Source organism: Aedes albopictus, chromosome 1, assembly GCF_035046485.1.
Source record: "Aedes albopictus strain Foshan chromosome 1, AalbF5, whole genome shotgun sequence".
NCBI lineage: Eukaryota > Metazoa > Arthropoda > Insecta > Diptera > Culicidae > Aedes > Aedes albopictus.
Window position 1 is genome coordinate 156208293 of NC_085136.1, and position 16084 is coordinate 156224376.

Sequence of the window (16084 nt, forward strand, 5' to 3'; positions counted from 1 at the left end):
ACTATGAAGATGTTTTTTTTTCAACAAGAAAAAAAATTTAAAAGTTATTTTTCTACGTACACTTAATACATCACGAAATACAGTAAAAAATTCAGCTCATTTGGAGCATTGGTTACGGAGAATGAGATGTATGAAAGGAGCAAATTTGCTTAAAAATAGAACAAAAATCGATTTCAAATCGTCAGCCTTGTATAGAAGGTTCAAAAGAATATCCGCTCTACTGTATTTTTTTCCTTCATGTTTTTGAACTCAGTGCATGGTTCTACACTAAAAATGATCATCATCTCACCGAGTTCTGTAAACCAGTGTTATGAAATCAGTGCTTCCCAATCTGCGTTCACGGGCCATGCTGATTTCTTAAAAACCGAAAGTCCTAAGAGTCCTCAAGGATCACTCCTTACAATAAAGGGATGTTACAAAGTTGAATGATGCTCAAACAGAGCTAACGGACTATTTGGCGTATAATAATCTGGTATGAGTCTATTCATAAACCCCTTAGACCAAATTTTGGTCATTCAGAAGCCCGTTCCCCTTAAACGCCCATGAGGACTCTTGAGATCTCCGTCAAACCACTGAAACGCCCCTGAGATTCCTGAAACTTTCTGAAATGACCCTGTGACCTCCTGAAACACTCCTCATATCCCCTGGAACTTCGCTTGGAACCCCCTGAGAAACCCTGAAATGACACTGAGATCTCCTGGCCTCCTGGGACCCTTAGAACCCCTGTAACCACCTGAGACCTTTCGGTTCTTGATAAATTCGCGTGGTGCGTGGCCATAAATTGAAAACCACTGATACATATTTGCAACACATCTATATTGCAAATACTCATTCTTGAGACAATCAATCCAAAACAACATGTTAATTTCTTCTTAGCCCTTTTGGATCGTGCAAAATTCTAGAGACCTTTGAACAATGATTTTCTTTTTGCCTTTCTCGTACACCAAGGTGTACCGAAAGGCTATATGTTCACTCCAAAAACGAAAATTTGATAGAGCCTCCGGAGGGGTCAAGTCTTATATACCAATCGACTCAGCTCGACGAATTGAGGTGATGTCTGTGTGTGTGTATGTGTGTGTGTGTGTGTATGTGTGTGTGTGTGTATGTGTGTGTACAAAAAAACTCACATCACTTTTTGGCAGTAAACCTCATCCGATTTCAATAACCGACGGTTCATTCGACGCGGAATCTGGTCCCATTGTTTCCTATTGAAAATGGTTCGAATCGGTCCAGTCGTTCCGGAGATATGGCCATTTAGGTGTTCCGGAACGGTACCCCAGGAGGGGACCAGATATGAAAATGCATCAAACCTATGCATGCGACACATCAAACCATGGCATTTTCGATAACCTGATGAGCGGTAAGCATAAAAATAGTCTAAGACCATATCTGAACCGGTAGTGTTCCGGAACCGGTTCCGAGTGTCCCGCCGGAAGTGGCAAATATCAAAGTGCATCAAACACATGCATGAGACACATCAAACCACGGCATTTTCGATAACCTGATGGGCGGTAAGCAGGAAAATAGTCTCAGACCATATCTGAACCGGTAGTGTTCCCGAACCGGTTCTGGGCGTCCCGCTGTAAGTGGCCAAATATACAATTGTACCAAACCCATGCAAGCGACACATCAAACCACGGCATTTTAGATGACCTGATGCACAATGAGCAGGAAAATCATCTCAGACCATATCTGAACCGGTAGTGTTCCGGAACCGGTTCTAGTCGTCCCGCTGGAAGTGGCCAAATATACAATTGAACCAAACCCATGCATGCGACACATCAAACTACGGCATTTTCGATAACCTGATGAGCGGTAAGCAGAAAAATAGTCTCAGATCATATCTGAACCGGTAGTGTTCCGGAACCGGTTCTAGGCGTCCCGCTGGAAGTGGCCAAATATACAATTGAACCAAACCCATGCATGCGGCACATCAAACCACGGCATTTTCGATGACCTGATGGACAATGAGCAGGAAAATCATCTCAGATCATATCTGAACCAGTAGTGTTCCGGAACCCGTTACGGGGTTCCCGCCGAAGTGGTTAAATCTGAAAGAGAAACAAACCCGTACATGCGTCAAATCAAATAGCGGCTTTTTAGATTACCTAATGAACGGTCAGCAAGTGTTTCGGAATCGGTTTTGAGTGGCCGGAAGAGGCCAAATGTAAAAGTGAACCAAATCCAGGCATGTGACACATCAAATCGTGGCTTTTGCGACAACCTGATGAACAGTTAGCTAGAAAATAGCCTTACGTCACTGGTAGTGGTCCGGAATTGGTTCAGAGAGTCCCGTCGAAATTGTCAAACCCTGCATGTGACACCTTCAATTTGCAGCGTTTTTCGTTAACCGATGAGCAGTTAACAAGACAATAATGTTAGACCATATTTGGTTCAGCCGGTAGTTACCAGGAATCAGATCCGGGTAGTAAAATGTAAAATTTAATCAAACCCATGGATGCGATACATCAAATCACGACCAGTCTTGTAAACGACACTTTTTACTACCTTCATTTCGTTGCCGCAGTCGGGTGTCAGTCGGCTTTGTTACATTCGTGCGCTATCGTTACCTCTTACCTACACACAACACGAGCAGTAGAACGAAGACTGATCACGACTTATCGACAACCTGATGGAAAAATAGGGTCAGACCACATTAGATTCCCGGTAGTGTTGCGGGTTCAGCTGTGGCTTCGAAAGTGGTTAGAAGTAAAAGTGAAGCAAACCCATTCATGCGATATATCAAATCGCGGTGATTAGGTAAAGGTGAATAAATAGCAATAAAATATTCTCAGACCATAATTGGGACAACCGGTAGTGTCATGGTCCATGACTCATGGAATCAGATCCGGCTATCCCACCGGAAATTACCAAGTATAAAAATGAACCAAACCCATACATACGACACATCAGATCGCAGATTTTTTTTGATAATCTAATGAACGGTTAGCAAGAAAATAGCCTTAGATCACATTAGAGACTAGCTGTTGTGTAGCAGAACCAACGTTCATGTGAAAAATTAAATCGTGGCTTTGTTTAATGGCCTGATAAACTTTAGGTATGAACAACAGTGACGAATAGGTCTAAGTTCTCATATATGAGAACGAAATATAGGCAAAACTAAAGCGATCTCATCAAATCGTACCATTTCAGATTCCTAAGGTGTAAAGTTATAGCAGGATTGGTCAACGTTGAATGGAAAAATAAGAATTTGATCGCGTAAACAGAAGATGGTGGCTGTTTTAAGGAATTTTGAGCTCCAAAAATATGTAAAATAAGTGTATTTGGTATGGGAAATTTGTTTGAAGTCCACCAGAGTATCCAAAATAGCGGCCCAGTATTTAAGTTAGTGCCTATTTTATAGGATTTTTAATTCTTGCATTATGGGCATATTTTGTATGAAAATATGTCCAGAATTCAAAATTTGTAATCAGAAAACCCAAGCTGTTTTCATTTTGTATTAATGTCAATGTCATCAACATGTCGCTCGAGTTTTGTTGAAAGGATATTTTAAAGCACGAGAAAGGCACCATCACCGCTAGGTGGATTAATTAGGGTTTTTTTTTCTATTATTTATTTAAAAGGCTCATTCGTGCAGAGCACATTACGGAGCCAATTTCAGTTATTGTATTACATTTTGTTTTACAATTGTTCTTACATATAAATGTCACTTTGAGCTTTTGCGGGCGGCCTTCTTTGGACGCAACATCTCCGTGGATCCCGACGCTGCAAACTGAGCCCGTCGTTCACTCGCTTGATGTTTAGTAACCGCTTCTTTTATCGAGGTCATCATTTTCACAAGACCTTGCTCCTGCATCCTGTATCTTTGCTCCGCTTCTTCTGCCCTCTGTTGTTCCGCTACTGTTTCTTGTGTGTCCTCTTCTTCAATCAATTCCTCCTCAATGATATCGTTCTCTACAGAACCCGTTTCATCCAACAACGATACTACTCCGGATTCAACCACTCCCGCATACGATAGTTCCTCGTTTCTCTTCTCTTTCTTTTTCAAAACTTTCCGTTGCGGGCAAGAGTCTTTTCGATGCCCTTCCATGTTGCACGCGAAACACCGATTCTTTAGCCCATCGTAAAATATCATCGCCCTCCAGTTGTTTAATTCCAGGGATGCTGGGATATCCTTTCCGATGTCTATGTACACACCGCGTACTTCAGTTTGTAAATGGTCGAGTCCAAGTCAATTCCCAGTCATTTCTCTCTCACTACGTTTTCCACTTTTCCAAATTCACCAAGTGCCAGAGATATGGTGTTGTCCGGTAATTCCGGGGGCAAATCAAACACTTGCACGTACGAAATTATTCTTCCCGCAATAGACATGCACACTTCCACGATAGCGCCACTGAAGTAGGCGAACTTAAGCCGTTCCTCATTCCGTTGCAATACATCTTCGAAGGCGTCCGATGATTTCAATTTGATGCAAACAGATTTATCCCGTGGCATTTTGTAAACCGTTTCCAGTTGCGTTTGGTCCAAATTCAACTTTTTTATGAATTCCGCAATCTCTTCCCAGGAAGGAGGTACTGCTCCTACGGGGAATCGAAACTGAACCGTGTTGCAAATCATTGCCTTCGACATATTCTGCTACAGTCCAGCCACAGAGCGAACAAAAGAGTTCGAGCACCGACACTTGCTATCACAAAGCCACCGTTGCGTTGTTACAATCAATGCCAACCGCAGAGTGGTCTGCTGCTACGTCTGTTGTTGACGGAGGCACAAGATAAACTGATTCTGAACAATGATTGGTAACCACTGAATTTTGCAACACAATTATATTTTACTCAGTGCTCCGTGAGGCGTGAATCGAAAAAAAAATAAATAAACAATCCGAAAAGCATTTGCTCTACTTTCTGGCACTGCCGGTGCTTCATAAATTCCGTGGCTTGTGACGTCATATTGGGAACCACTGGGATATATTCAAGTAAGTTGATCCAAAGGCGTAGAATAAAAAAAATCATTTTGCTGTCTCACTTGCGGTTCTTCAGACTTTCACATGGCTCGTGACCATAGATTGGAAATCACTGTTATTTTTGTCATCATACATTCTTTGAATTGAGCCAAAAAGAATTAAAATTGAACTAAAGATAACGAAGATATCATCAAATCACTATTCCATGTTTTACGTAAGTGACCCTAAGCTTTTGGCTGATACATCATATTGAGGGGTGACCCCAAATTTTTGGTCGATGACATCAAGAGTTAATTTACTTAATAACTTTTTCCTCAGATTTTTTAGCTAAGTTCGGCAAAAAGTAGTTGAAAGCTAATAGAAAACAGGTATTATTACCGCTCTCATCTTAAAATTTGGTCAAACCAATTTCTAGCGACACCGCCGTAAGTTTATATTAATTTTTCTTAGAAAATTTGGCAACTTTGGATTAAGTTTACATGCAAATATTTTTTATAAAAGCTTCACCTAAATCATGTTCAAAGTTACTTTGTTTTATTATCTTTTGATCTTGAGTTTTGAAATTGGATGCAAATTGGCGGAGATATGGGCCTAAATAAATGACATGTTTTTGAGGGAAGGACCCCAAACTTTTGATCGGGAGTGTATCTGAACCACTCTTTGCTATACAACTACATTGTGGTAAGTGCTCCCTGAAGTGTAGATTCTGAAAAACCCTTTCACTTCATCCTCACACCTTCGGCTCTCGAGAAATTCTCATGGCCCATTACCGTAGGTTGGGAACCACTGAACTGCTAAGTTATTTATTCGGCTTAATAACTTAAAACGATTTCACAGGTTAAAACATTACATGTAACTTCGATCTTCACAAACTAATTCTGAAACTGATTTATGTACTAATTTCCGATTTACGCCAAGTTACGCTCCCCCAATTTAAGCTTTCCCCATTTTGAGCGTAAATTGAGGTTTTAGTGTATCCCTTTCGTGACGAACCAGCACAATTGTGCTGTTGAGCGGTAACAGTTTTCCATATTTTTTCATCTGTTTAGACTTTGTTTTAAGTGATGAAAAACATATGTGATGTGAACTGAGTGATAAGTGATAGTTCGTGTTGAATAAATTGTGGGTGCTGACATGTGTGTGGGTTAGGTTCGCGCGCGAAGATAAAGAGTAGTTCTTTTAAATGAGGAAAAATTATTGATGTTCTGTTGGGAAATCTAAGAGTTCTGGAGAGCAAGTCGAGCCTTTGTATGGATATTTCAATTTTTTACGCTCCGTCCCGAAACGAATATACGTAGCTCTTCGGATGGACATTCAGAGCATCGGATTTGTCTGGCAAAAACAGAATTTTGTTTCTTTTCAGCTACGCCAATAGACATACCCAAACAGCACCTGCAACATCATCTAGAATGTGGCTTTCTATGCTTCGGTCTAAATGAGTTGCACTAGAAGCACATGAAACTTCCATCTTGTGTGACAAATAACGCTTATATCTACTAAAGTGCTTAGAATGGTACAACTATAAAAATGCACCCGCGGGCTTATTGCGACCGCTTCTTGGTTGCCCCGGCTAGCTATAGACAACAGCACCGAGTGCCCTCCGGAATAGTGGTCGGGAGGGTTTGATACTCAAACTAGACTCAAACGATACTCAAGCAAAATACTCAAGAAGGTAGTGTATGCTGCATATACATATATAATGCTGGATTTGATCTTATTCCTAGTGTACCTGCATATCTATTACAATAGATTCTTCATCGTTGGGGGCCCCGTATAACCGCTGCAGAAACCTAACGTTCGTTGATGTCGCACCATGCACTCGTAGAAGAACTGGTAATACGCAAATGTTGCGTTGATGCACCACTGAGTGTAGCGCCAATGCCTCGAACTATCTGCGCTACCGCCGGACGGACGTTGTCACAGCAGTGTCTCACGAATGCACCGACGATGTCGCACGATTGAGTGTTGTTGCACGTTGTAATGTCGCACGCTGTGGAGTTGTCACGCCTTGCACACACTTGTTGCAGATCACACTTGTTCCCCCGTTCTGCGTAGCATGGGAAAGTGCATGCGGCTACTGCATTGCTTCCTCGCACTCGGAATGTAGCTGTGTTGGACGTGCATTAAAAAAGGCCCTCTGTTGAGGTAGATACATTTTAGCTTAAGCTGAAAATCATCAGTCCATGTCATTACCTGAAGTAGAAGGCCTTCCCGTAGATTCTTAGGCGTCAAACAAGCTGGGATTGCATGCAGCTATCGGAGAGCTGAAAATCAAGCCACCATGTTGAATCTGGAGCTATCATGTCAAGAGTTTAGTTACCTATCCGAGCCTTGGGCGAGTTCTTACAACCTTGGATCGGGCTCTAACGGCGAGTATATTGACTGTAGTCAGCGGCTTCCACATGCAATGAGAGCTAAATCTGTCTATTAGTTCTATGACATGAAACGACTAAGCACTGTATTACCTTTGGAGGCAGTAAGCCTTGCTTGGATTTTTAATCCACGTGGCCCACGACTGGGTGGCCAGAATAGAGTGCCTAATGGGTGAAGCATTAATATCAGTGCCAATTTTAGAAAGCTATGCTTGGAGGTATCACCTATTCATGCAATGACCGATTTCAACGCGAAATTCACTGGCTTGGACTTCGATTTTTCGGCATGCACTTTGTCGTTTTTTAACACCTCACTGTGAGCACAGATCGACCCGCACGCTAGCGACTTTGTGGCACATTTGATCATGCTATTGTTCATGATCTGCTGGAGATCGTACCGTGTGTGCGAATTTGTGAGTCAAGGGTCATCTCTTTCCTTCTATAGATAGGTCCCACAGCGGCGACGGTCAGAGGCAGGTACAATCAGGATTTTACAGTGTGTTCGTTTATTGCTCAATTTGGATGGATACGGAAAAATTGTTGCATTTTTATCGGCATAATCTTATTAAGTGTAACACAACATCATTCAAACGGTTACGAAATTTTTGCGAATGTTGCATTCGCAAAAATTTCGTCTATCTGCTGACGTTCAGGTCTTGGAGAGGCTAATTGCTTCTATTCCTATCTATCAACCTCGAACAGATCATCTCCTAATGTGGACATCGAGTGTTGTATTCGTTTTCTTAATTATCTACGGTACCTCACTACATATCTTATTAGCTAACGGTATAATGGTTCTTGGTTACACATTTTGTGCCAGATCAATTCAAGAAAATACTTCACCGCTGCTGCAGCGCTGCGGCATATCTCTAAATCTACCCCTTATTCTATTCTTAATATAGGGTCAATTGCGTCGCCAACACCTGAGTTACGGTTAAGTTGTTGGGCGCCAGAAATTTTGCCGAGAAAATACGATATGTAGTCTAATTTTTCTAAGCAGCATAAAATATGTTGAGTCATAAAAAGTTTGAGTAAGCACTTAGCGTTATTTTTGGCGTTCTGGAAGTTCCAGACTTAAGTGAGTGATCTTGAAAGTAGTGATTGTTTAGTTGTTAACTTTGGGAAGAATGATCTCTCTCGAATTGCAAAGGGGAACTGTTCTGTTTTCTCCGTGGGTGCTCCTCTCCCATTCTTCGCTGCGAGGTATCCAATGATTTGCTGGCGATATAGTAGACACCTTATGAGCGAAAGAAGCGAGAGATTCGTGAGACTACTTGCTGCGACGAGGTTTCCTGGTGAATGTTTTTGGGCCTTCGAGTCAGCAGCAAGTGTGTTTTGTTGGCGGATGCTCATGGTCGGACAGTTGATCTGCGTACATAGCTTGATCTAGTTGGATTCTGTAGATTTGTAACTCGACAGACCAAGTTCTTCGAGGTGAAGGCAAGTGCTTGACGAGGTTCCGTCGATTGCCTCCGAAATGGCCTGACATCGGTGTTTTCTTCGGCTATTGCTGCTCTTTGTTGACAGTGGAGTGCTGTGGACATAGCTGAACACTTTGAGAAGTTGGTGGTTGTTAATCAGAAGTGGTTGCTGACGACGAGGTTTCTGTATTGTTGTTGGGCCTACGAGTCAATCAGCAACACGAGTTCGATGGCGTTGTCGCTCCTGGTCAGACTAACGAGTCGTATACATAGCTTGGTAAATAATGATTAGTCGGATTTGATATCCTTGGAATGGTAAACCCCGGTTTTCGAAGTTTTTATGTCTTCCAACAGATAGTTGTTGCACCCTTGAACCTGTCGCACGATGCAAGGAATGAATTTTGCACCAAGTTTCTTCGTTCGGTGATCTGCAGCGCTTGACAGTTCAAAAGAACGCCTCCAGACAATATCTCCAACTATAAATGTTCTGTGGCGTGCCCGCAGATCGTATCGGTTTTTACTGTTCTCGTGTGCGGACTTGATCTTCGATATAACAAAGTGTCGTATATTCTGAGCAATTTTGATTCGTGCCTTTTGCGCTGTTGCTGGGTCCTCATCTGAGTTCAATTTAGCCAACGGATACTGTTCGGTATACAGAACGTGATTCCTGCCAAAATTGCAGAAGTATGGCGTACATCCAAGTGTTTCATGCTTTGCTGTATTAATTGCACAAACAACTTGCTGAATGTGGACGTCCCATTCTCTTTGGTCCTCTTCGAGCAGGCTTCGTACGCAGGTGATGAGCGTTCGGTTGGTTCTTTCAGCGGCGTTGCACATTGGTGTGTAGAAAGCCGTCCTCATGTGGATCACGTTGTACCTCTTGAGTAAGGATTGGAATACGTGTGATAAAAATTGTGATCCGTTGTCAGATACAATTACCCGAGGTGTTGAAAACCTGAGGAATACGTAATTTTCCAGGAAGCTAGTCATTTTTTGGGCATTGGCTGTACGAAAAGGTTCGCAGATCACGAATTTTGTTACCCAGTCCACAATCACCAAAAGGACTGTGTTCCCTTTCTTCGATCTGGTAATTGGTCCGATCCAGTCGATCGATATCAACTCCCATGGTAGTTGAGCTGGTTTGGGATTTCCTAAGGTTGGAGTCAAGGTTTTATTGGGTGCTTTGCATGCTTTACACACTTCGCAAGCTTGGACGTACCTCCGGATATCTGTAGCCATTTGCGGCCAGTAGAAATCCTTTTGAATTCGATTGAATGTACGGTCATATCCCAGATGTGCTGCGGTTGGAACGTCATGGAAGCGATGCATGAGATCTCGGCGACGGTGTGTGGGTACTACTATTTTCCAGCGATGTTGTTTGGCTCCCAACTCATCTTTGACCATGCAATTTTTGTATAGATGTTCTCCCACGACTCTGAAGTCTGGATGCCTGTCGCTGTCTGCCTTGACTTCCCTCAGCAGATTGTTGTACCAAGGATCAGAAACTGTTGAGGATAGTTTAATAGTGTTTACTATTTCCACCCGACTCAGACAATCTGGAACGACATTGGCAGTTCCTTTGCGGTACTTGATGTCAAACGAATATGCATTCATACGAAGAATCCATCTAGCTAGGAGAGGAGTAGGATTTTTCATCGTCTTCAAGTAGGTAAGACTTGAGTGGTCGCAGTAAACTGTGAAGTGTGTTCCTTCAAGATATCCTCGAAACTTTTCGATGGACCGTATTACCGCAAGACATTCTCGTTGTGTTACCGAGTATTTGCGTTCGGACGATGAAAGCTTCTGCGAAAAGTAACAAATAACCTTTTCGTCACCATCTACTTCCTGAGTCAATACTCCTCCTATAGCGACGTCTGAGGCGTCACAAGCAACTGCGAATGGCTTTGTGTAATCCGGCGTAGCCAGAATAGGAGCAGATAGAAGATGTGATTTCAGAGTTTGAAAGGCCTTTTCACATTGATCCGTCCATTTGAATTTAACTTTGGCCTTCGTCAGCTCCGTAAGAGCTGCCGCAGTTTTAGAGAAGTCCTTGATGAATCTTCTATACCAACCGCACATCCCGATGAATCTCTGCACTTCCTTTTTTGTGGTTGGCGTCGGGAACTTGCTGATCGCCGCTACTTTCTCGTCATCCACGTGCCAGCCGGTTGCGTCCAGTATGTAGCCCAAATACTTCAAACTTTTCCGACAAAACACAGATTTTTCGGAATTTATGGTCAAACCCGCTGCCTTCAATCTACGTGCGATCTCCTGCAATAGTGCCACATGTTCCTCAAAGGATTCGGTTGCCAGTACCAGATCGTCCAGATATACGAATACTTTAGGTTCTAGATCTATGAACAAATGGTTCATTAGGCGCGATAGAGCCTGACTCGCCGTCGACAGTCCAAAAGGGACAACTGTAAATTGGTAATGACCACGTTGAGGAATTGTGAATGCCGTCTTTTGCTTCGATCCTTCTTCTAAAGGTATCTGCCAAAATGCTGATTCAAGATCGATCGAAGAAAGGAACCTTGATCCGCTTAGGTTGTTGACGATAGAAGCGATTTGTGGAATGGGGTACGCTTCCTGGACTAGTACCGAATTTAGCCTTCTGGCGTCCAAGCATAGCCGCATGGCCCCGTCCTTCTTCTTAACTGCCACTGTAGCATTATTCCACGGGCAACACAGTGCCTCTTCGATTACTCCCAGCTGCAACATTCTGTCTACTTCTTTATTTAGATCATCTAGGACAAACTTTGACATGGGGTAGTATTTTTGCTTGAACGGAGCAGCATCGCCGGTGTCGATTTTGTGGTGATAAAGGCTCGTTCTGCCTAGCTGACCTTGGTTCCCTGATGTTGGAAAAGCCTGAATTGCTGTCTGTAACTCCTCTTGTTGATGGTTTGTTAAAGTTTCTACTATCGATTCTTTTGAACTCCAGTCACTCGTGATTCCGCAGATAACCGGTTTTATCCCAAACTTCTCCCAGAAATCCATTCCCAAAATCAGTATGGGCGGCATAGATTCGACGAAAAGCATTGGCAACGTACGGTTCTTGTTGTTATACGCGATCGGCACGTGTGAGTAGAACGAGACTGCATGCGGTGAATTATCTGCTGTTTTCACTTCTCCTACAACTGGAAATTTACGCAACCCGAGTTCGTCGGCAATTATGGAGAGTGGCCCTCCAATCAGACTGCAAGTTGCACCACTATCTAGGAGTCCTCGTAGCTCACGTCCTAATACAGAAATTGAAGCATATGGCCTGTTGTCATTGTTGTCTGTGTTTATGATGATAGAATCCGCCTTTTTGAAGGCGGGTATGTTGTTAAGCAAAGGGACGTCTGCAATATTGGGAGATCCCTCACCCTTTACTGCGGGTTCTCCCAGTTTCGGTTTCCCGGAACCTGAAGGGCGTTCTGTGTCTCCAACTGCCTCCAGCGAAGGATGCAGGCATCACAATTGCGTGTGGTGCAACCCTTCTTTCCACAGCTATAACAGAATAGGAAACGCTTTGGATTTGGGCATCTTAGGTAGGTGTGACCGGGATTATCACATTGCCAGCATACGACCGCCGTCGCCAAGTCTCTGTTGCTGCTTTCTCTTACTGGAACCTCCAAAATGTTGTCCGCTGGCCTTGCTCTCCAGTCGTTTTGTGTTCGCATTGCGTTCACTTCTTCAACCACATTCATTGCCAATTCATTTCGAAGAGCAATGTCCTGTTGGAATGCCTTTCGCTCTCTGATGTTTCCCAAATCCAGATCTTCCTCGTTGTCTTGGTTCAGCTCCATCATGTTGACTTGCGCTATCCCAAACGGTTGTCTGTTCATGGGGAAGCGATTCACGTTGTTGACTGGATTGCGATCGATTCGATTAGGTGCTGGTCGCTGAAATGCTGAGACTTCCGGTCGCGCTGCTGTAGAAGCACGTCCCCGTATGGCATAGGAGCGTGAGACTTCAAAATCCTTGCAAACTGATACTAATTCTCGCACGCTGCCAGAGCGGGATGCTGAAGCGATTGGTGAGAAGTCTGAGTTCAGGTGGGATTTCAAGATAAACAATTTCTCGGATTCAGTTATTGGAGGATCTATGATCTCGAAGGCCGCTACTAGATCTCTGTAGAAGTTCGTAAAGGGTTCGTTTGGACCTTGGAAACGCAAGTACAGATCCTGTTTTACAATCTCGGAGTAGTTGGGAGGCAGAAACTCTTGTTTGATTTCAGCCTTAAAGATCTCCCATGTCGTAAGGTCGAGGTATGACCGCGTGTACCACTGAAGAGCCCGACCCTTCAGTAAATGCTTGATGGAACGAAGCAGGGCTTGATCGTCCATGCCCTCTGTGACCGCGTAAGTGTTTACTTGATTTAAGAACTCTCCCAGCTTTACTATGTTGTTCTCGCCGGCGTATTCAAAAGGCCATTTGTGCACTGGTTGTAAGAATCGATTAGAATTGGCCGGTTGATTGGATGTTCTGGGTGTGTTGGGTCTGGACGGAACTCCTACCGGTGGAGTAAGGCCGGTTCGTTGTGGTTCCTGGGCTATTCCAGACTCTCTCTGGTTTTGAGGACCCCAGTATCCCGAAATGGATCCATAGGTATAGTTTGGCGCATAGTTCGCCTGCTGTTGCACTGCTGCCACGCTTTGTTGGTGCTGTTGGTGTTGTAACTGCCATTCCAGCTGCTGCCGCCTCTGCTGCTCCTGCCGCAGCTGTTGTTCTAGTTGTTGTTGCTGCAACTGCATTTGATTCAGCAACAAATGTAGGCGCTGCTCTGGTTGGAAACCTCGCTGTTGTGATTGTTCTGTTTGCTGCTGTTGATGTTGTCCTGAGAGTGTTGGATGCTGAAGCGGATCGAGAATCTCTTGCGAATATTGCTGAGTCAAACCGTGTTGCTGCTGTGATTTTGTTGGATTCGGGTTCTGTTGTTGCTGCAGCGTCGAAAACACGTTGTCCTGATCTGGTGATCGCTGAGGAACCTGCCCATCCTGTATCGTTCGTTGAAGCTCTTGTTGTAACACCTTTTGCTGCTTATCTGCCTCGTCGATGCTCGATTGCAGCTGTGCGATCTTTAGCCGCTTCAGTGTCTCCGGGTCGCTTGGAAGATCTTCCGGATCCTTTGTGTCGCTCTGGTGTTCTATGTTTTTGTCGTTCAGGAACTCGTCAATTTGGTGCAGAGCGTTGCAAATCTTTGTCAACGATTTTTTGGCTTCGTCCAAAATCGTGGCTTCGGTTATAAGCGAGAGCCTGAATTTGTAGTGCAGTAGTCTCGATCGCAACGAAGTCACCTGCGCTTCATTTTGCTGCTTAAAAGCTGCATTGAGAGCGTGGAAAATCGGCGAAATTGTTGTTTGGCAGTGGTAAATGCTGTCCATGTCCGAAACCACATGCGATGAATACCTTGGTGCCGGTGATCCATCCTGCTCACTGTCCAGCAGCTGTTGCAGCCGCGAAATCTTCCATTCCAAGTTCTTTCCTCGAATTCCCGTAGTGTTTCGTAACAGGAGCTCGAAATCAATCTCCTCCGGGGTCAGCTGGTTCAGATCCATTTCTGAATTTCACTTTCACTAATTACCGATATTGCACTTCTTCACTCACTGATCACTCACTTGACAGAACCGTTACGCGAGTTGTAACGAAACGCGAAGTGGGTTTTTTAGTCTGGGCGCCAATGTGACAAATAACGCTTATATCTACTAAAGTGCTTAGAATGGTACAACTATAAAAATGCACCCGCGGGCTTATTGCGACCGCTTCTTGGTTGCCCCGGCTAGCTATAGACAACAGCACCGAGTGCCCTCCGGAATAGTGGTCGGGAGGGTTTGATACTCAAACTAGACTCAAACGATACTCAAGCAAAATACTCAAGAAGGTAGTGTATGCTGCATATACATATATAATGCTGGATTTGATCTTATTCCTAGTGTACCTGCATATCTATTACAATAGATTCTTCATCGTTGGGGGCCCCGTATAACCGCTGCAGAAACCTAACGTTCGTTGATGTCGCACCATGCACTCGTAGAAGAACTGGTAATACGCAAATGTTGCGTTGATGCACCACTGAGTGTAGCGCCAATGCCTCGAACTATCTGCGCTACCGCCGGACGGACGTTGTCACAGCAGTGTCTCACGAATGCACCGACGATGTCGCACGATTGAGTGTTGTTGCACGTTGTAATGTCGCACGCTGTGGAGTTGTCACGCCTTGCACACACTTGTTGCAGATCACACTTGTTCCCCCGTTCTGCGTAGCATGGGAAAGTGCATGCGGCTACTGCATTGCTTCCTCGCACTCGGAATGTAGCTGTGTTGGACGTGCATTAAAAAAGGCCCTCTGTTGAGGTAGATACATTTTAGCTTAAGCTGAAAATCATCAGTCCATGTCATTACCTGAAGTAGAAGGCCTTCCCGTAGATTCTTAGGCGTCAAACAAGCTGGGATTGCATGCAGCTATCGGAGAGCTGAAAATCAAGCCACCATGTTGAATCTGGAGCTATCATGTCAAGAGTTTAGTTACCTATCCGAGCCTTGGGCGAGTTCTTACAACCTTGGATCGGGCTCTAACGGCGAGTATATTGACTGTAGTCAGCGGCTTCCACATGCAATGAGAGCTAAATCTGTCTATTAGTTCTATGACATGAAACGACTAAGCACTGTATTACCTTTGGAGGCAGTAAGCCTTGCTTGGATTTTTAATCCACGTGGCCCACGACTGGGTGGCCAGAATAGAGTGCCTAATGGGTGAAGCATTAATATCAGTGCCAATTTTAGAAAGCTATGCTTGGAGGTATCACCTATTCATGCAATGACCGATTTCAACGCGAAATTCACTGGCTTGGACTTCGATTTTTCGGCATGCACTTTGTCGTTTTTTAACACCTCACTGTGAGCACAGATCGACCCGCACGCTAGCGACTTTGTGGCACATTTGATCATGCTATTGTTCATGATCTGCTGGAGATCGTACCGTGTGTGCGAATTTGTGAGTCAAGGGTCATCTCTTTCCTTCTATAGATAGGTCCCACAGCGGCGACGGTCAGAGGCAGGTACAATCAGGATTTTACAGTGTGTTCGTTTATTGCTCAATTTGGATGGATACGGAAAAATTGTTGCATTTTTATCGGCATAATCTCATTAAGTGTAACACTTGTCAATTGAGTTGCATTTAAACTTTGAAATTCGTAAAGTTGCGGCTTTGTTTCATAGAAATCACAAATTACCATGTGTTTGACATCGATTCGTGCACGATTCCATCGATTCCATGGAGGCAGAGCTTACATATTCCTCGCAAGTGATAATACAGTTAGCTCACATTAAAAGTGCTATGTAACATGCATGAAACATGTAACTCTGGTTTGTTTGTTCAGATT

General features: G+C 43.9%; 1 protein-coding gene across 1 annotated transcript; it reads right to left on the reverse strand.

The window, feature by feature from the left end:
• Nucleotides 1-12078: 12078 nt before the first annotated feature.
• Nucleotides 12079-15828, reverse strand: LOC134285830 (uncharacterized). The gene is made up of 2 exons (XM_062847450.1): nt 15509-15828; nt 12079-15448 (listed from the first exon to the last, which is right to left on the reverse strand). The coding sequence occupies exon 2, from the start codon at nt 14258-14260 to the stop codon at nt 12089-12091; it is 2172 nt and encodes a 723-aa protein (XP_062703434.1). The 5' UTR covers nt 14261-15448; nt 15509-15828; the 3' UTR covers nt 12079-12088.
• Between the last annotated feature and the right edge of the window lie 256 nt (nt 15829-16084).

What these genes read in the sequence shown, in the direction of transcription:
- LOC134285830 (XM_062847450.1), bottom strand. Translation starts at nt 14,260, where the DNA reads ATGGATCTGAACCAGCTGACCCCGGAGGAGATTGATTTCGAGCTCCTG.